The following is a 21,540-nucleotide window of genomic DNA, read 5'->3' as shown; positions in this document are numbered from 1 at the left end:
TGAGGAACAACGTAAATCACGATTCGCTTCGAGTTCTACATAAAGTTGAAATTCTCAGAAAATTAAACTTCGTAAAAAAGGTGTGAAAGTTTTAAGAATCAAGAAAAATCACCACGGGAAAGAACTACAGTAATTGCTTGCAGAGGTGGAATCAAGATAGAAAGCTCCATCCTAGAGTTTCTCTATTAATATTTGAAATAAATAAAAGTTTTTGTAATATTGTACGCGAGGCGCAAAGGATATAAAACATTTTCCATTAAAACGCAGCTGCATACGAGGAAAAAGTTTTTGTGAACTAAAAATAATGAAAAGATAAAATAAAAAGATTTTTTTTCAAACCCGTGTTAAAAATGGAAATTTTTTTTCTTTGAGACAAAAGAAAGAAATGAAAAAGATGCATCTTTCCTTTTTCTTTTTTCCTTGATGAAAAAATCTTTGGCTTTTTCAGATTTTATTTTTTTACGCTAATAACAGAAAAAGGACAGAAATGATTGGATTTCTCATTTTTGCTTTGGATCCTGACCGACCTTTTTCCTTCGACAGAAATTTCTTTGCTGACGTCGCTTTGAAAGAATATAAATGCTAGGAATGACAAAGGCTGACACGGAATCAAACTTCTGTAAACGTTACAATGAATAGCAAAATATGCCTAGGTAATTAAATATTTATTCATTATTTTTCCTGTTTCGTGTGGAGCAGATCCCCGGGGATGCACTTTAAAACTTGCCCCGGTTTAGAAGCAAGTTATAGGGATTTGCGATAGTCGAAAATTGACTCCCTAAAAGAATTAAAATTCTTGAACTTTCGACCACAATTGGATAATTTCGGGAAGATATTCTCCTAAAGGTAGTAAAAACGTCAAAAATTAAAAACTTTAAATTCAGTTAACTGAACACACCCGTTAACTAGCAAACCTAGTTGAAATCCCCCCTCTCTACTCCGGCTGGAGATCATAACTTTGATCCGGGATGGTGCCGGGTCAAAAGGCGTGCAGCCGGAATACTAAAGGAAAAGAGTACGTTCGAAAATCTTTAGAGAAACAGAAGCGGTACAGATATTAAAATGAATACAATTTTCACGTCAAAAAGTTTTGCAGAAAAAGTACGAAAAGTGATGAAACAAGTGGCCGTGTCTTGAGTCGTTTACTTTTTGCACAAGTCGTTACTTGAGCAAGCATCAGAGTATGGGAACATCAATTCAGAAGAATTCAACTTTACCTAAGTGTTTCCGCATACAACAGTGAAATAAAATCCACGTGAAAAGGACCTAAATCTTTACATGTTGGCTTTGAGGACTAGAAGTGAAGAATTACTTCAACTTTAAGCTAAAGCACATGCTTATCCAGTATCTAACTTTTCTATTGCTTTTAATTTTTGCAGCTAACGGTGACAGCAGTAGAGATGAATTTTGCGAGTGTGAGAATTGTTTTCGTGCGAATGGAGGAACTTTCGTGTATGGGTCAGATGACATCATTCAACAAATCGAAAATCAAAATCGAAACAGTGGTGGGGATGAAAGGCCTCAAAAGGAAAAATGGACGGAATCAGATATAAGAGAGTTGATCTCCCTTTGGGGTTCAAAGGATATTCTTGTGAACCCTAAACACGCGTCCTATTGTAATACGCGCGAGCGAACGAAAGCAGTCGAGGAGATTAAAGATGATTTGAGTGAGCGAGGCATTTTATTCACTGTTAAACAAGTCAACGATAAAATGATTAACTTGCGAACATACTACGGTAGCCAGAGACGTCAGATAGAAGCTTCCAAACGTAACGCAGCAGGACCGGAAGATATCTTTGTTAGCCGTTGGAAATTCTTTGACAGTTTGAGATTTTTATCAGATACCATCATCTCCAGATCGACTCTTGATCTTTCAAGGGTCGATTCTGGAAGTGAAAATGGCTCCACATTATCACCTACGGGCGTTGAATTATCGTCCGCCAAAACACCCTATCAAAGAAAACGAAAATGTTTGAATTCTTTGAGTGACTATAAAGAAAGTACGCCAAATCCTTTTATGAGTGAACACACGCATCATCAAAATATTAGTCCAGAATGTGTCCGAGATTCAGAAAGTGTCCGCGAAAAAGCTGAAAACAGTCATAAATCACAAGATGAAGTTTTTGGAGAATTAATAACATCTATGATGAGGGATATCCCAGAAAGTCACGAAAAGGCTTTAATGAAACTTGAAATTCAACACAAGATAATCACAATGCAATACAAAATTACGTCACCTTCATCCAAAAAGTTTTGTAAATAATCTGCTGATTCTGCACTTTTCCTTTTTAGGGTTATCTTTGTGTTACAAGTGCGTTTTACTGATTTTGTACATATGTTATATAAACGTCTAAAGAGAAAATATACATTAATGTCACTAATACTGAATGACGATGCTGGGTCCTTGTCACTTGATTTGAACTATTATATTAAAAGAATTTGTTTGGGTTTTGCATGCTGCATTTCTTACACAAGCTTCTTCACTTTAGTTGCCTTTCAAACTACGTCAACTCTCTTTAAATTTGAACCTATATTATTCGAATTTTATTCGAACTAAAAGATTGGTCCCTTAACCTTTTGAGATTATTCATATAAAAGATCGAATTAAAGAGAGTCAACAGTAGTGAGAAACATAACTTATCAGGGGGGATCAGGGTCAGAATTCGCCGGAAATTCGGCCGTCGAAATAGTTCCTCGGCCGCCGGAATAGTCGTCCAGCCGGCGGAAATGCTATCTGGCCGGCGGAAAATCGGCCGTCGGAATAGTCATCCGGCCGTCGGAACAGTTATCCGGCCGCCGAAAAAGTCATCCGGCCCGCGGAAAATTGGCCGTCGGAAAAGTTATCCGGTCCGCGGAAATTGAGGTCGAGTTATTTTTTTCGAGTTGTTTTTTTGGGAAATATCTAATAACTCGAAAAAAATAACTCGACCTCAATTTCTGCGGACCGGATAACTTTTCCGACGGCCAATTTTATATCCATAAAATGGAATAGCCTATTTTGTCTCTCAACAAATGCTTAAAATATTAAAATCTCTGCTTAAGGGAAAGAACTTGATGATATTTACAATACCTGAATTTTCCTTTTTGTGTTTGAACGATGAATGAGAAGCCAAGGATACCGCAATCCTCTTCGTAAGAACCACCAACATAATATCTGAAATAAATTAGAGTTAACCAAACACAATTAATAATACACAACCAAACATCTTGTGAATAAAAAGAAAAAACAAGTCTAGGTGGTACAGTTGAACTCCATGTATAATTCGAATTCTCAAGGGACTGAGAATTTTGTTCGAATTACATGAGTTTCGAACTAGATGAGTTTTCGTATTTTTGACCTAATTCGATAAAAAAAGTCTTTCCCAGGTTTACTTTAGAACGATCTTTTGTATTTTCGAGTTTGAATAATGAAATACTAAATTCATAATTTTTCAAAAAGTCTTTGATTGTTGGTTGTTTCATTTTCTGCTCTCGTTTCTTGGAAATCTCTTCGGAGATCTTCTGAATCAGTCGGATGACGTTCGTATCGATGATTCGAAAAGGGTAATCTTTTAAAAAGTAAGTGCGAATTGGCTCAAAATGTCGAGTTTGTCAGCTTCAAAAACTCAAAAAATTCGAAAATTCGAATTAGATGATTAAAATTTCTTGATGGGACCGGAAAACTTGTTCAATTTACATGATTTTTCGAATTACATGGGTTCGAATTATAGGAGTTTTCTTGTAAGGGGACCACAGAATCTGTTCGAACTAAGTGAGTTTTAGAATTATAGGAGTTCGAATTACATGAGTTCAACTGTATAAGTCGACGAAGCCCCGAAGGGCTAGAGAGAATATATAATTTTTCTCAAGAAAGAAAGATTTGTGCCATATTTGGAAATGGCGAATTGAATCAAGCCATTTCTTTGTTTTCGCACAACTTCAAAATCTAGCGATAAATTTTTTAAAATCTAGCGTTCGTTTTAAAACCACGCGAGTCATGCAATTTAGATGGGAAATAAGTGGCTTTATTTTTTTATTTTTTTTTTTTTTTTAGATGAAACTGATAATTATTTTAACTAAACACAAAAGAAGATATATACAATTAAATTTTCATGGGTGGTTACCCGTACTGTTTTTTCTATTTATACTTTTATATATATTGCACTATATAAAAAAACCCAAAAAGTGGGCCACACACACAAAAAACAACCTGAAAAGACCAGAACGACAAGAAACTGAAAAGACTCGAAAGATAAAAAGTAAAATAATAATCTATAAAATGTTTTCTGGAGTGAATATTTTTCCCCGAAATCCACGTAAACACCTTACGGTTGAACGTAAAAGTGAAAAACAAATCAATGTTCTCAATTTATTCGTCACGATTGACTGAGGAACCTTTCGCTTGTCGGCCAACAACTCGGATAGTCGTTGATAGAAACGAATGCATTCCACGCCCATTGCACCGTTAGCCGCGAAAACGATTGGTGTGAATGTTCCGTTTTCGGATTGTCGAACGCGTTCTCCGTACGTACGCTTCTTCTCGTTTTCGTTCGTTTTCAAGCAGTTCTCAACTTTGGAATTGATGTGTCGCTGAGCAAAAAGGTTAAAAACCCTTACGTTAAAGAATGCTCGTTGACCATGCGTCCAAAAGTTAAGTGCGCTAATATCAAGTCTTGCTTCTCTGCTTTTGTTAGCTTGATTCGGGAGATCTTCATTACCGATGGGAAGCAAGATAGGTTCTTTTCGTACGTCGACGCAAACTTCGTTTAGCAGCTTTGCTGTGATGTCACGAATCTCGTTGTGACGCAAAGTTATGAAGCCACCCTTCTTACACGAAAGGGCATGAGCAACATCGAATTTCGCTCCACACGGACAATGTGTCGGGATTCTATCTAGGGGCCAATCGTATCGAATACGTATAGCGTCCCAGAACTCTTGTTTTGATAGTTCGTAACCTTCGTCTTTGATCGGAAGCACCGTCAGCCAGTTTGAAACCCCCTTTTGGTTGAGAGTTTCCATCTTTCGTTTGGTCGATTCATCGGATTCGTCCAGAAGTTGTTGAAGTTTGCCTTGATCTCGTAGATCTCGTTCTTTGCGAAGCTGACTTCTGGTCTTTTGATTCTCGTCATTCGAACCCAGAATCTGATTTTGAAGAGTTGTTGTGGCGCTCATCGAGTCTTGAAAGTTGCTTTCAGCTTCTTCTTCGAAGATCTTTAGTCCCAAGCCACCAAGACGTGGTGGTAAGGACAACATGATGCGTTCTTTATCGTTGATGATGTGACCACCAACCAGAGCAGGAATCAGCCGATGTCTGACCACTTCGTCAACTTGCTTGATTTCTTCGGTTATACCCGGGATCATTCTCAGGAAATACGTCAGCTTGTGTTGATAGCTTGTAACGTAAGCAGCATATGCCAATTGAGGATATGTGGCTTTATTTTCCGTCCAAAAGGTTCAGAAATAGCCCCTTCGGGGTCTCAATGAATGCGCATGCTTTTGATGTCAATTGGATGCAGATCTTTATTTAGCTTTTGTAAACCCTATTCAGGCATATATTTAAAACTTCCACTTCCTTTGTTCTTTTGGACGTCTTTTACGTCGAATGAAGCAGAAAGGTCTACGTCGGGGGGGGGGGTGTACTTTTGATAGAGTGCACTGAAGGGTCTTCTTTTAGCTGGATAAACTTTAAGGCTAAGGGTGTGTTTGGAGACTGCTGCCCCCCCCCCCCCCCGAGTTCTACGATAGTGGCCCCGCTTATTTCAGATGAAAAAGCTTTTTGGTCAAAAAACATCCTTGTTTCCAGGTATTTTCAGCTAGAAAATGTACCTTTTTCTAGCCTTCACCCAAAAATGTGTACTTCTTTTCAGCTGTAAGCGAGTGCAAAATTATTACCAGTGGATAGCCCTTAAAACCTGCAAAAAATAGAGGTACCCTCCAGTGTTGAAAGTACGCTGTTTTTGGATCCTACAAAATGGGTTTTCTCCAGTAACTTTTTATAAAATAGCCCTTGCAGCCTCAAACTTTGAACAGTGATCCACTGCAAAGTAACTAATGTTGCAATTACAGCATTGGAATATTTTCAAAACTGTACGTCATAATCAAAATACACCTTAAAACCTAAATCAGACATTTGGGGTCTAACCATGAAGAAGAAAATGATTTTTTTCATACCTACCTTTTAAGTATAGGTATCAATAAAGTATAGGTTTTATGACCTTGAATTCAATTGTGTAATTTCTGGGTCCGAAAAACTTAATTTTTTGAAGGGATTCAAAACACCCCTTATCAGTAGCCGGTCAGATTCGCCCCGGTTGATAACCCGGCGTAAAAATCGAGAGAAGAACAATGGAAATCTCAACCCGGGCAAAAAACGAGAACTTTGTCAAAAACCCGACGAAATCTGATTTTTCTAAAGTGCTAAATAGCACAAACCCAGGGAAAAATTCAGACTTTTAACTTTGCCCGGTATTAAAAAATTACCGATTTTCTTGACCCAGCGACTCATTTTAAAGTCACCCCGGTGAACTTTTAAGACCCAATGGGTTACTGAGACAGGGGTGTTTCAAAAGAATGTCTGATGGACTAAACACATACTAGATAACATCTTATGAAAATTATATATGTTAATCACATGATAATTCTAACGAATTCCTGACATAAAGTTAAAATCAAAATATCAAAAAACTTTTCCAGTTTTTCCAGTTTGACCTCTGAAAGTGGTATTACAAACTGAACTTTCAGCAAAAGTTTATAAATGAAATCAATAACTTATTGATTGATCAAAACGGATTAATTAATAGAGCAATGGTGATCATAATGTTCTTATTATGAAAGTCACGTGTTAAGAGTATTGCATTATTATGACAATCACATGTTAAGAGCATTTCACCTATCACTAGGCTGGGTAGTTAACACATCCCTAACATTTGGAATATCATAATTGGTTGCAAGGAGAAGTTTTCTTTTTAGTTTATAGCGAAGGTTTTTGAACACGGAAACATTTCCCCTAAATCCCATGCCGGTTATCTTTCGAGTGACTTTACACAGAAAAGACAAATAAACCATTAAAAACGAAATCCACAATACGGAAGCCCATTTGTGCCATTAAAACTTTACTCCAAAAATGAACTCCGAATATTTAATAAATACAGTCGAGTATCCAACTCGAACACGCATCCACGGGGAACGCCAATTTGTTCGAGTTAAAGGAGATTTTGAGTAATTGTCGGTATCGTTTTTGAAGGTTACGAAAATGATGACTTACGGATAATATTTGGCACAAAGTTCGGCGACGCATGATGATTGGCCCAATCTGAAAAAATAAGAAAAAGAAAAAATAGGAACCATTAAACAAAATCTATGAAACTGATGCAGAAAAGTTTTTACGTTTTGACAACTTTCAAAAACATACAACCATTTCAGAGAACTTATGTCAAACTATTTTTAACTGTACCCGGGGTGAGGGTGGTACTAAAGCAAAAAATATGTGTTGGGTACGTGCCGACGGTCAGTTTTTTTAACCTACAGAATCTCTTTAAGGGTTTCAAAAACAACAAAAGTCAAAATAGTCTCTTTAAGGGCCGGGATCTTCCCTTTTTTGGGTATCTCGAAGGGTATGGAACTATAAAAAAGCAAAAAATCCCTCTAAACATTTGGAAAATTTTTGATAAATTGCCATAAAGTCATTTTTAATTCGCGGATTTCGGGTAGCTTTTATTCGCCAAAATTTATTTTCTATTGAAGAAAGATTGGTTTACGGAAGTCCGGTCAATGAGAATTCCGTCAAAATAACAAAAGAACAAAGATTACTATCAGAAGAAGTGAATAAAAGAACAAATCCTTTTATCATTTGTGTTCGAATTCTCTAGATTTTGAATAATAATAGATTGAACTTTCAACTATCAGAAGATTGAACTTTCAACTATCAGAAGAAGTGGATAAACGAATAAATTAAATGAGCTGATTAGGCTGGATTGATCGTACTAAATAATCGTGCCATGTTCTGTGAAAAAAATTAGAACAATCAGAATTATAAACCTCGACGGTACCATTTAAAGGCACTGAGATCTTTTTGTTTGGTAAAAAATCAGATGACTACACAAATTGATTAAGCAAGCGACAAACTAAATATTTCCGGTCTCAACATAGAGGTATCGAAACTTTAAGCTGATTAGTCTTTCTATTCAAAATATCCAACTTTGAAAAATTGTCAAGGGATTATGAAAATTCGATAAAAAGTACCCAAAGTCGTTCTATCGACGTTCATTTATTGTTGTATGGGCGTTACAATGAACTCTACACGCTTTTTTATAAGAATGGGAAAATCACCCTAAAATATTCTTACAGCATTCTTAGGTTAGGATCCTAATTCAGACTAGATTTAACATTTAGTACTTACGTCTCAAGCATAAAATGGCATTTTTGTGTAAGGAGTGAGCCTTATTTGGGGGTAATTGGCAATTCATAATTGAAAATGCTCTAAAAATGGTATTCTTAGCATTATTCTTAATTTTTTGGCCATTTTCATCATGGACATTCCTATAAAGTGTATTCTTATAAAAAAAAGCGTGTAATGAACTAACAATAGGCCTATATGTAAGGTCAGACATGAGTATTGAGTGCAGAACAATGGCAAAATGAATAGAACTTGCCTAAAGTGGTATAAATTCTGCAAGCGCTCGATAGTTTTTACTTAACAAGAAACATAGAGGAAGAAGAAGCAAGCAAGTTGGTGGCTGAACTCAGAGTAAATAATTTTGCTACTTTGGAGTATCAATTCAAAATGATGAGAGGGTTTTTAATGATCCTGCTCCTTATGAGTTTGCAGCAGATATGTACTTTTGGTTTTGACACAGCACCAAGTAAGTTAGCCCGGAAACCTGGCGATGAAAACCCGTTTGTTGAATCCGATCTCGCTTCAGCAACGGGTTCGGTCGCCAGGGATGACCTAGACTAGAGTCTACTTCTGGCTGAACTTTGCTTTTTGATAATTTTTTATGACGCTGAGTCCAGTGAAGTAGACTAGGAGCGTTTGGCAAGGTCGCCATTTTGAAAGAGAATGTTTTAAATCCAAATAACAAAAAACTACTTAGAGTTGAACGATGTAATCAAAAATGAGAGACAAACATCAATAACAGATTTGCAATGCCCTATTCTCAAATAAAAACATTGCTTCGTACTGTTTTTACCTTCCAAAAACAACAAAAATCTGGCGGACTGTTTTACAGTCCGCCTAAGCAAAAGCATATTACCATATACTACTGGGCCACTTATCAGCGCCAAAAAGACCATAAAAAAGCTCTAAGTGGACCCCGGGCTAGGGATGACCTAGCACAATAAACTGTGCTCCTATTTTGATTAGCATCAAAATTTCGAGAAACTCTTTCTGCTACTGCCTGCAATATATTCAAATAGAGCAACTTATTTGTGGCACACCTGGTAGAAATTATTTTACGCGTAATGACTAGACGAAAGTCTATAAAACTTCATCGAGATTGCTAAAAGTGCGACTAGAAATTCCATTTTATAAGCGTGGAAAAGACTTACTCTATGGCAATATTTTATTTTACAATTGACACCATACTAGCCCAGAAAAAAGTACATCCTAGACTAAGTCTATCTCAATTTATCTACACTAGTGAATTCTTATACTTTTTAATTAGCGAAAGTATAACGATAGGATTTCGCGGTGGTTGTCGATGCGGAAAAAACCCGGAGGGGGCACTCGATTTCGAAACAACGGTATGTGCCGCGCAAAATCTGCTTTTCAAAATTGTACCCTTACAGTGCAGTTCAATATGGCTGAAAAGCTACCCTTTCAATGCATTTTCTTATGATTTACCCAACCCTTATAGTGCACTATACTTCTCAGCTGTAAATCTGCGGGAAAGAAGAAGCTTGGGAAATTTTCTGTTTCAAAGAAAAACTGAGAAAATCATTCTTGTCAGCTGTAATTATCAGACAATAAAAACTTTTTCAAACAAACGAGAAGTAAAAGCCTTTCTTTTTTTATTTTGAAATTGTTTTAAAATTTGACCCTTGCATTACAATCTCACAGAAACACACCCTTGACTTACAGTGCATTTTGGGATGCTGAAAATGTAGGCCAGATCATTTGAGTGCCCCCTCCCCCACGGGGGGAAACTTAGAAAACGAAGGCAGTTAAAACTTCTAGAACATTCTGGAGGTTTGTGAAATATGGATTCACTCGCTGAGATAAAATTTCCAGTCCACCCGTGCTAAGTAGGCGTAACCAAGTATTCGTAAACATTGCTCGTCTATTTTAGTAGTGGCAGATTTCAGCATGCTGTCAGACTTGCTTTGATTGTTTGTATTTTTATTATGTTTTTGGTGTTTTAAGAGTATTAAAGAGTTTTATACTTGTTTTGGCATATACTATTTTATGTTTGTGTAGTTAGTAAACGAGTCTGCTAAGTTGCATGCAACGCGTGCCAGCGTGCTATGCGTGCAAGCGTACCCTCGTGCTTTGGCGTACCAACGTGCCAAAAAGGTTATGCTTTTGCTTTCATATTCTAGCCATGGATGTAGTAAGTAACTTTAATTTATTTTTTTTACTCAATCGTTAAAAGAGATTATTTAAACAAGACAAAACAAGCAGGATAAAGGTTTATGTTTTTCTTAAGGTTTACGGGTTTTTATGGTTTATGACTCAGGCAGACATAATCATATGTTCTTCTCTTCAACATTAGCAACAACTACTGCCGCTCCAACAACAACTGCTGCCTATCCAACAACAACTCTTGCCGCTCCACCAACAACTGTTGCCGCTCCAACAACAACTACTGCCGCTCCACCAACAACTACTGCCTATCCAACAACAACTACTGCCGCTCCACCAACAACTGTTGCCGCTCCAACAACAACTACTGCCGCTCCACCAACAACTGCTGCCTATCCAACAACAACTGATGCCACTCCAACAACAACTGCTGCCTATCCAACAACAACTACTGCCGCTCCACCAACAACTACTGCCTATCCAACAACAAACTACTGCCGCTCCAACCAACAACTGCTGCCTCCAACAACAACTACTCGCTCCACCAACAACTGCCGCTCCAACAACAACTACTGCCGCTCCACCAACAACTACTACCTATCCACACAAATACTGCCGCTCCACCAACAACTGTTACCGCTCCAACAACAAGTACTGCCCCTCCAACAACAACTGCTGCCTATCCAACAACAACTACTGCCGCTCCACCAACAACTACTACCTATCCAACAACAACTACTGCCGCTCCACCAACAACTGTTACCGCTCCAACAACAACAACTAACTGCCCCTCCAACAACAACTGCTGCCTATCCAACAACAACTACTGCCGCTCCACCAACAACTGTTGCCGCTCCAACAACAACTACTGCCACTCCACCAACAACTACTGCCTATCCAACAACAACTACTGCCGCTCCACCAACAACTGTTACCGCTCCAACAACAACTACTGCCCCTCCAACAACAACTGCTGCCTATCCAACAACAACTACTGCAACTGCCGCTCCAACAACAATACTGCCTATCCCAACAACTACTGCGCTCCCCCAAACTGTTACCGCTCCAACAACAACTACTGCCCCTCCAACACACAACTGCTGCCTATCCAACAACAACTACTGCCGCTCCACCAACAACTGTTACCGCTCCAACAACAACAACTGCTACTGCCTCCACAAAACTACTGCCTATCCAACAACAACTACTGCCGCTCCACCAACAACTGTTACCGCTCCAACAACAACTACTGCCCCTCCAACAACAACTGCTGCCTATCCAACAACAACTACTGCCGCTCCACCAACAATTACTGCCTATCCAACAACAACTACTGCCGCTCCACCAACAACTGTTACCGCTCCAACAACAACTACTGCCCCTCCAACAACAACTGCTGCCTATCCAACAACAACTACTGCCGCTCCACCAACAACTGTTGCCGCTCCAACAACAACTACTGCCGCTCCACCAACAACTACTGCCTATCCAACAACAACAACTACTGCCGCTCCCACCAACAACTGTTACCGCTCCAACAACAACTACTGCCCCTCCAACCAACAACTGCTGCCTATCCAACAACAACAACTACTGCCGCTCCACCAACAATTACTGCTATCCAACAAACAACTACTGCCGCTCCACCAACCAACCTGCTACCGCTCCAACAACAACTACTGCCCCTCCACCAACAACTGCTGCCTATCCAACAACAACTACTGCCGCTCCACCAACAACTATTGCCGCTCCAACAACAACTACTGCCGCTCTCCAACAACTTACTGCCTATCCAACAACAACTACTGCCCCTCCAACCAACAACTACTGCTTACCGCTCCACCAACAACAACTGCTGCCTATCCAACCAACACAACTACTGCCGCTCCACCAACAACTGTTGCCGCTCCAACAACAACTACTGGCCGCTCCACCAACAACTACTGCCTATCCAACAACAACTACTGCCGCTCCACCAACAACTGTTACCGCTCCAACAACAACTACTGCCCCTCCAACAACAACTGCTGCCTATCCAACAACAACTACTGCCGCTCCACCAACAACTACTACCTATCCAACAACAACTACTGCCGCTCCACCAACAAACTGTTACCGCTCCAACAACAACTACTGCCCCTCCAACAACAACTGCTGCCTATCCAACAACAACTACTGCCGCTCCACCAACAACTGTTGCCGCTCCAACAACAACTACTGCCGCTCCACCAACAACTACTGCCTATCCAACAACAACTACTGCCGCTCCACCAACAACTGTTACCGCTCCAACAACAACTACTGCCCCTCCAACAACAACTGCTGCCTATCCAACAACAACTACTGCCGCTCCACCAACAATTACTGCCTATCCAACAACAACTACTGCCGCTCCACCAACAACTGTTACCGCTCCAACAACAACTACTGCCCCTCCAACAACAACTGCTGCCTATCCAACAACAACTACTGCCGCTCCACCAACAACTGTTGCCGCTCCAACAACAACTACTGCCGCTTCCCACCAACAACTACTACTACTGCCTATCCAACAACAACTACTGCCGCTCCACAACAACTGTTACCGCTCCTCCAACAAACTACTGCCCTCCAACACAACTGCTATCCAACAACAACTACTGCCGCTCACAAACAAACTGCCTATCCAACAACAACTACTGCCGCTCCACAACAACTGTACCGCTCCAACAACAACTACTGCCCCTCCAACAACAACTGCTGCTGCCTATCCAACAACAACTACTGCCGCTCCACCAACAACTATTGCCGCTCCAACAACAACTACTGCCGCTCCACCAACAACTACTGCCTATCCAACAACAACTACTGCCGCTCCACCAACAACTGTTACCGCTCCAACAACAACTGGGCCTCCAACAACAACAACGGCCGCTCCACCAACAACTACTGCCTATCGACCATTAAGTGAGTTCGTACCTATACTTTTAAGAACTGTTTTTCAGGGATGTAAATTATTTTTGCAAAAATTTGATTCAGCCATCTTTTACCTACGATGATATCCTACCTTCTTGCAAAAAAATCGAAAAAACTAACGATGCAATTTTTCACTAAATCCAAAAACCCATTTTTAGCCGTTTTTTGGCCAAATTTAACCAAAAATTTTTGTGTTTTTTCGAAAATCGGGCTCCGTTACATTCGAGGGTTTTTAGTCATGCTGCTTCGTGCCAAAAATCAGAAAATTTGAATGAGCCAATCTTGAGAAAAGCTGATAACTAAAGCACAAACCCACGAACGAACATGGGTCAGTTTATAGGACCTCCACCGGGGTAGGTTCAAAAGACTAAAAATATTACATCCAGTCACTTTTTATGGACCTTCCAAACTCGTTCCTTTTTCATCACTTCCAGCTACACCAGATGGTTATTACAATTGGGGTGGATGGACAGCGTGGGGTTCTTGCAATGGACATTTAAAGTGGAGATACCGATATTGCTTTCACTTTAGCTCCTCTCGAACATTGCAAGTACCGTTTGGATATTGCCCAGGCACTTTTTATGAAAGTTCTAGCCATGGATGTAGTAAGTAACTTTAATTTATTCATTTTGCTCAATCGTTAAAAGAGATTATTTAAACCAGACAAAACAAGTAGGATAAAGCAACAAACAAATTATTCACTTCCCGTTTTTTTATGGTTTATGACCGCGGCAGACATAATGACATATGACATATGTTCCTCTCTTCAACATTAGCAACAGCTTTTCCAAGTTAGGCTTCTAAAGTCTGTTTTAAATTAGCTGGCAGTGTTTTTTCAAACCTCAATAACTTTTGATAGAATTTGAATTAAGTAGCGATTTTGTGCTCGTTGAAAAGACAAACAGGAGTGGAATATTGTTATAAAAGTAAAAACTCATCAACACTACTCCAAGTAAATAATTCTAAAAAGGAAACAAAGAATTTTAGTTTGATGAATAAATATTAAGATTTAATGAGATAAATATTAAATCATAGTCATTATAAAAAACCCCGGTCTGGAAGGCTTTTGTTTCTTTCTATTGTTAACAGATAGAGCTTGTGTTCGCAAATCGACTTTATTTTGCATACTTTTTGATCATGTGATTGAAATTTAGACCAATCCCAAAAGGAGAATTTGGTAACGTGATCAAAAAGTATGCAAATCGCAACTTGCCTTTTATTTATAACAAAAGAAAATTCGACAATAAAGCTAAAACAATACATTGCCAGACCGGGGTTTTTTATAATGACTATGATTAAATGATAGCCCTTTCCCCATTATGTTTAAGCGTTCAATTGGGGCGAATGGTCTACATGGAGTTCATGTTCTGGAATTACAAAGACAAGACAGCGTCATTGCTATATTGATACATCGATGACAATAACAACTACTACAACACGACAACCGACCACAACAACAACACCAAAGTCTACGACGGCCGCTCCAACAACAACAACAACTGCCGCTCCAACAACAACCACCGCTTCCACAACGGCTGGTCCTACTACCACTGCTGGCTCAACAACAACAGGCCCTACACGACAACCGACCACAACATCGGTTCATACAGCTAATCATCTTTGTCAAGGTTTTTCTCAGGACTCATCTATTAATGGATGCAGTAAGTTATTACCCAATCAATCTTCAGTACTTTAAGAAACTTTACACACGATTTATAATAATTTGCCAATAACGTGTCTTTAGATGAAAGGATACGGTCGTTAAAAACTTTAATTACTTAGTCAGCTCGATTATAATTTTGACAAAAATTCGTATATGTGGTATGGTACGTTTACCTATGGTTTAATTTTCAATAAAGCATTTCAAAGTTTCATCGATTTTTTATCTTACACCCTTTATGATTTTTGACCGTAACGTCAATCTCTGCTCCAAAATTCCTTTTTGACAGGTCTTAGCGAAGAACGCCTTTAAATATATTTCTAAATATTTTGAGGCTGACATTGACACTTTCTTTTTATAGCTAACAACAGATTTACAGAATGTGTCATTAACCTTGGATTTGTCCTCGATGAATCTGGTTCTATAAGCTACGAAGAATTTGAAAACATGGTCATTTTCGTGAAAACGTTTGCTCAACTTTTCAAAACATCAAACATTTCACTTATAACATATAATAGTGATTCCAAGTTGCATTTTGGTTTTAACGATTTTGCTTCATTGGAACGAGCTGAGCTGTTGGAATATCTTTCCAACGTGTCTAGAAGAGGTGAGAAAGGTTTTAATTTTTCAAAATTTTATCACCGAGGACATTCTTATTCCCCCCCCCCCCGCTTATTGATTTTTGGGAAACGTTTTCGAATGTTCCCGTTTTTGCCCTAATTCTGCGGTACGAGATGAGTTTTTACAAGCTCCTTTTTAATTTGGTTGGTCGTTAACCAGTAATAAAACAATTTTGTTACTTTTTCTAAAGAACACGTCGCTTTCACTATTTCAAATAACCAATCATTCAAGTATCTTATAAAAACTACATCTCATCTGAATTCTGCTGAATTCTGCTGCATTTTCGAAAATTTTCCACCCAGGCCATTTCTATCCCCCCCCCCCCGCTTAAGGTATTTATTTTATCTCGGAATCGCTCGATAAAGGGTTCCAGACGGCGGAATTGGGTTTTGGCAAGGGTTAAGTAGCCAAAAAAAACACACCAAGCAAATTCCACGAAAACACAATGTGGACGTTCATGTTGTGAGGTAGACGTTGTTACAAACGAACCAACGAACCAACGAACCAACCAACCAACCAACTAACCACTATCTTTTCTTATTTTGTAAAACAGGAGGAGGTACACACACCTATCATGCATTGGAAATGGCAAGAACAAGAATGTTTACTCCGAATTCTGATAATAATGTACGTTCAACTTGAAATGTTGTTTTCTGATTATCAAATATCGAGCCACGTAGAATGAAAGATATCTTTTGTAAAGATTTCAGCATCCAGGATGTTTCATAAAAAGTGTTCCCAAGTTACTTGGCTCTTGGAAAAACAACATCTGCTCTTTGTTTAAATTTGGTCCTGCATTCTTTACAAAGGGGACATCCATAGTCTCTTGGAAAAGCAAATGCTAGTTTTTTCTAATTTATTGCTCCTCGATTTTCGGAACAGACATTTCATACTCCTTCTTAGATTTTTTACGAAATTCCCTCTCATGAAAATCAAAAACAGATATTATGAAAATTTCCACCACTTACTGCGCTCCTGTGCATCGTTTTTTGCAAGATCACACAGCTGCATTGTTTTATGACGCCTGTTATTTTGTTCTATTTTAAGTATGAATCTGGCGTATATTTATTTATTATATGAATTTCAGAATTTTTAGCCAACTTGGTTTCGCAAAGATAACTCGGGTTTTGTTAACTTGGCCTTTCGTAACTCGGGTGTTCTGGCCCCCAAACATGTTCGCTTTTTTTTGAAATACTCGTTATTTTTATGGCTATGCACGTTTTCTTTCTAGAACGTTCCCAGGGCGTGATTCGAGCAGAATTTCCAGGGGGTCTAAACGAGTGTTTGCAAATTTTACCATTTTCCAAAGGGAAATCCAGGAAATCCAAAGAACGTTCTTTGGCTTGATAGGTTTCGTCCACTCCCGTGTATGGTAATTTAATGGAATGTCCCATAATTAATGATGAAAATTATCCAACAAATTAAGAATATGCTAAGATTACCACCATCATGAAATTCGGGAACAGAGCCTATCATTTTGAGACCATTTTTAACTGTAGATTCCCAATCATTTGCCAGTAAGGCTGAATACTCTTACAAAAATGCCATTATATGCTTCAGATATGTATTACATGTTAAATTTAGGTTGAATCCTAACCTAAGATAACCCTTTTAGTGATTTTCCCCGAAAAGTTAAGAATGTCCATGATGAGATAGTGAAACATCATTTTTATGTAAAAAGATTTGCATCAAGTGTTTCTTTATTTTCATTCTAAAGGTACTAATTGTAATGACGGACGGCTTTAGTGTCAACAGACATTTATTGATCAACGAGTCGAATGCTTTACATCAAGACGGTGTAGATGTCATCCCAATCGGGATTGGTTCACATGTGAATAACACAGAATTGAACATCATGGCAACGAATCCTTCGCATATTTTCAATGCCAATAACACATTTGATTTGAAAGGAATTGTATTATCTGTTGCACAGACCATTAAAAGTACAATATTGAGCACCAGCACGACGACAACAACAACAACCGTTGCACCCCCAGATGTTGTAGATTTACAATGCAATCCAGATGGATTTAAAGCTGGATTCCTTTTGACCAACTTCGAAGACAGTTATTACAATGTCACAAAAATCCACTTCGGTGATACTTCATGTATTACAAACGACATCAACGGAAACATTAATATTCAACGACAGACCGTCAATGGAAGAGTTTGGGTGGACTCGAATTTCAATGACTGTGGATTCCGAACCTACGAAGACGGGTTTAAAATGGTACATGAGCAAACTGTTCGCATCAGAAGTAGTTTCTTGCAAAACTCGGCAACATTTCAGAGAGATTTCGACACAACATACATCATGAAATGTGTATTCGATCGTAGACTAAATGAAACATTGAGCATCTTTGTCACTGATAGAGCAAATGAAACAAAGGGTACGTTTCTTTGACAACTTGAAATCGAGATCTTTCGTTACTTTAGCTTTTTTATGAAAACCAGTGAATTCTTAATGAGGCTCGGCTGTGCCTATTATTTTTTTCTCATCTTCTTGTTCATACTTCTAGGGCAAAACTAAAGTATTTTACGTCTAATTCCATAGAACCTGTACTAAGCAACGAGACAGAAATGTTAATTCTTTCTCATCGATTATTTTAGAGGACGACTCCGTGTACAAGTTAGGCTTCAAAGCAACAGAAGTGACAGAATTTGGTACAGGGAAAGAAGTCGAGGGACTTATTCGTATTGGAGACCGACTCAAAATGGAGATTAACATGGTTAACACTATCCCATCGGTCAAAACATCACCTCAAATTTGCTATGCAACCAGGTTAGATGGAACTGGAAGAAAGGACTTTATTAAAAACAGGTGAGTTTATCACTTTTGGAACACATTGGACTGTGTTAAAAATAGGCAAAGTAGATAATATCGTTGGAAATAGTTGATAAAGAAACTTCAGAATGGTGTGATTTTGACTGAGACTATTTTCCTTTAAATCTTCATTTAATATCCGTGTTCATTTTTTCAAGAATGATTTTTTGATAGAATATTTTGGAGCTTTTTGGAGCTAATTCAAGAGCTGTCATGAATAGAGCGTAACCTTCATTTTTCGCCAATGGCGAACACTCCAATTTAGATGCTCGGTTGATTTTGGCACAAGGATCCTATCACCAAGCAATGCTATCCACATATTTGAATGGGAGTTGGTTGTAGGTCGATTTTTCGATGATTCTGATGGTATCAAAATCATTTGTGAAGTGTCCATCTGTAACAATGCACCTTATGGAGATTTGAATGAAGAGTGTAAAAGATGTGGACAAACATCTAACAAACGTAAACGAAGGAATATCGATGACGAAAAAGAGAAAATCACAAAAGAAACAGCTACCCGTACATTTTATATTATAGACAAAGGTACCTCCAATTTCCTTAAGTTTTCTTTATAAACCAACAAACACTAGAGTACACTAAAAACATCTCCATGGCAAAATCTCCAAAATTTAAAGCCGAACTGTGTCTCAAAACGGATTGCACTGTGACACCCCTGCGTCACAGACCCGCTGGGGCCCTAGCCCCACTGGAAAATGTGGCGAGAATTTTGTCCCCGGTGGGAAAAATACCCTAGAATTTCAAGGAATTTCAACCCACTGAGGAATTGATTTTGATTTCAACCCTATTCGAAATTCATTGTTTAGAAATTGCACTCCAAAACTATCCGCACTGGATTTCTATACCTTGGAACAATATAATTTTTAACCACATTGATATTTCATTCGAAATTTTTATCCCCGCTGTAGGAAAAAGTTTCACCGGGGCTGCAAGACAGTGGTGTACTGTGTCTTAGAATGAAATGGAATCCACCTACTAATTTATCTTCTTAAAAAATTCTGCAGATGTCCATTTGAGTCTTTTTTTTCAAAATCTGCTGAACTAAACCTTTACACCAGTCCTTAAATATAGGGATTTTATAATGATGCTTTAACTAGACAAAATCAACCCATCGTATGGTTATCATTTTCGAAAGAAAAAACAAGGTTTCTATATTCCCTCTCTATCTCCCCTTTTTATATCCTATTGTTATAGACAGTCCGTCACCAACATCGGCACCAGGCACTGGTTTCGCCGAAAAGCCTGAAGGGATTACGGTCATCATTTTATCAGCCTTGTTAATACTGCTTTGTGTTGTTCTGGTCAAAAAAATGTTCTTCGGCGCCAAGCGACGGAATGAGAAAAACAAAACTGACATGATTGAGTTGGAACGTGGGACTAATGAGTGATTGTTCTTTGGCAAAAGAAAACTGAAGGCCAGTATCATCAGAGTATGAACACTAAAATGTTATTCAATTTCCTAATACTTAATCATTTTTGTAAGCACATTTTATAAACATAGTCTAATTTATTTCAAATAACCCAGTATAGTTTCTTTGACTTCAGAGTTTTCTATATTTTCCTCGCCTCAGAAAATATGAAGAAAAATCTAAACTCGAAAAATATACCGTGCGAAAACTATTACGTAAAAGACGATCCTTTTTAGCTTGAACTTGCTCTAAACAAACTCCTAGAAGTTTGCATTTTCAAAATATTGACGCCTTTTGACATAGTAAAATTGTACGAAAAGTTTTGAAAAACTTATGTAATGTAAAATAGAGGGGGTTTAGGGACGAGTGGAAATTAAGATAAAGTTTGTTAGTGTGGTAATTTAGTTTGTATTGTTGTATTTAAATTTATCATTTCAAAAGTTATTTCCTTGTTAGGCTTAAATTGAAAATGCACTTTTCTTGTAAGAACCATGAAATTTTTTTCAGACTTGCCTTTTATTATCTCACCAGCCAATTGAACCTTAAATTGCTCGTGTTTCTAGAATGATTTGAGATTCGTGAAAAGGGTTTTATTTACCAAGTTCCTGCAAAGGGTTGCAGACAGTTAAGAGCTGAGAACCCAATATGGGACAAATTTTTATCGGCCACTGGCTACTACAAACACTAGCCCCTTGACAGGACCAGTAGGTCATTCTAGCCAAATTCATATTCAAGTCTGGAAGTCTGGAAGCCAGTATAAAAAAAACTAATGTCTGTATGCCAAAAAGGCGAGCCGTGTTTTTATTTTGGGCCATAACTTTCCAACCAGTTGTCGTATAATGAAAAGTTTGGTAACGTTTAAAAGATATTTAAATGCGCTTATAAATTCCACAAATAACTTTTTCAAAGTTTTACCAAGAAAGTGAAGAAAAACGAGGAAGAGAATGTCTATGCCCGAATGAACTTTCTATATGGGTTATATCAAATGGTCCAAGGGTCGCAGTGCTTCTAAATAGCTACCGGCGGAATCTAGACACAAATGAGCGTGACGTAACGTACCCTTTTCTATGGAATGGCCGTATAGCACTTTTTCGATTTTGAGATAGAGCGCCGTTCCCTAAAATTCTTTGAAGTCAATAAAAATAAAATTCTGTAGACTTTATTTACAGCATCTATATTTGGGATTGAAAACATTAAGAAAAACATTTACTGAAATGTGAGGAGGCGTACGAAAAAGAAATATACCTGATAGTAGTTCTCAATGACGGTATTCGGATCCTTTTTATTTAAACAAAGATGGCGGATGACATTTCGTCCTTTTGGTAAATTTAGTATTCGTATCTAATAGCAAGTCAAATAATGGAATGGGTAAAATGAGTATAAGAAATTTTATTTTCTCAGATTATCTAACGAAGACAGGTTTGAACAAGGTTTTTTTGGTTTCGAATTTCAAAATTTGAAAATTTTTGAAACTACTAATCTAGTAATGTCCGTATAGCAATGTCTTTTTCGAAAAGATGGCATCAAAGATTTACTATACACTGGATATACAAGT

The 21,540-nt window shown here is 38.2% G+C and overlaps 3 protein-coding genes across 3 annotated transcripts in view; 2 read left to right on the top strand and 1 right to left on the bottom strand.

Moving 5' to 3' along the window:
- Positions 1-385: 385 nt before the first annotated feature.
- Positions 386-2,388, top strand: LOC136818730 (uncharacterized). Its single transcript, XM_067074967.1, has 2 exons — positions 386-653; positions 1,380-2,388. Exons 1-2 carry the CDS (start codon positions 632-634, stop codon positions 2,261-2,263), a joined length of 906 nt encoding a protein of 301 aa, XP_066931068.1. The 5' UTR covers positions 386-631; the 3' UTR covers positions 2,264-2,388.
- A 636-nt stretch (positions 2,389-3,024) lies between these two features.
- Positions 3,025-21,540, bottom strand: part of LOC136818769 (nardilysin-like) — a 64,122-nt gene continuing 45,606 nt past the window's right edge. Inside the window, exon 37 of the mRNA XM_067075008.1 lies at positions 3,025-3,154. Coding sequence (XP_066931109.1) covers positions 3,025-3,154 — 130 coding nt within the window. The remainder of the gene's footprint in view (positions 3,155-21,540) is intronic.
- On the top strand, positions 8,663-20,030 carry LOC136818765 (mucin-2-like). Its single transcript, XM_067075006.1, has 11 exons — positions 8,663-8,840; positions 10,689-12,200; positions 12,404-13,444; positions 13,888-14,058; positions 14,782-15,114; positions 15,475-15,720; positions 16,288-16,361; positions 17,452-18,124; positions 18,345-18,555; positions 18,824-19,101; positions 19,771-20,030. Exons 1-11 carry the CDS (start codon positions 8,762-8,764, stop codon positions 19,962-19,964), a joined length of 4,812 nt encoding a protein of 1,603 aa, XP_066931107.1. The 5' UTR covers positions 8,663-8,761; the 3' UTR covers positions 19,965-20,030.

The sequence above is a fragment of the Clytia hemisphaerica genome, unplaced genomic scaffold (genome assembly GCF_902728285.1).
Source record: "Clytia hemisphaerica strain Z4C2 unplaced genomic scaffold, Clytia hemisphaerica genome assembly, whole genome shotgun sequence".
Lineage (NCBI taxonomy): Eukaryota > Metazoa > Cnidaria > Hydrozoa > Leptothecata > Clytiidae > Clytia > Clytia hemisphaerica.
Note: the sequence above shows the minus strand (reverse complement) of the source record. Positions and strands in the feature narration are given on the sequence as shown.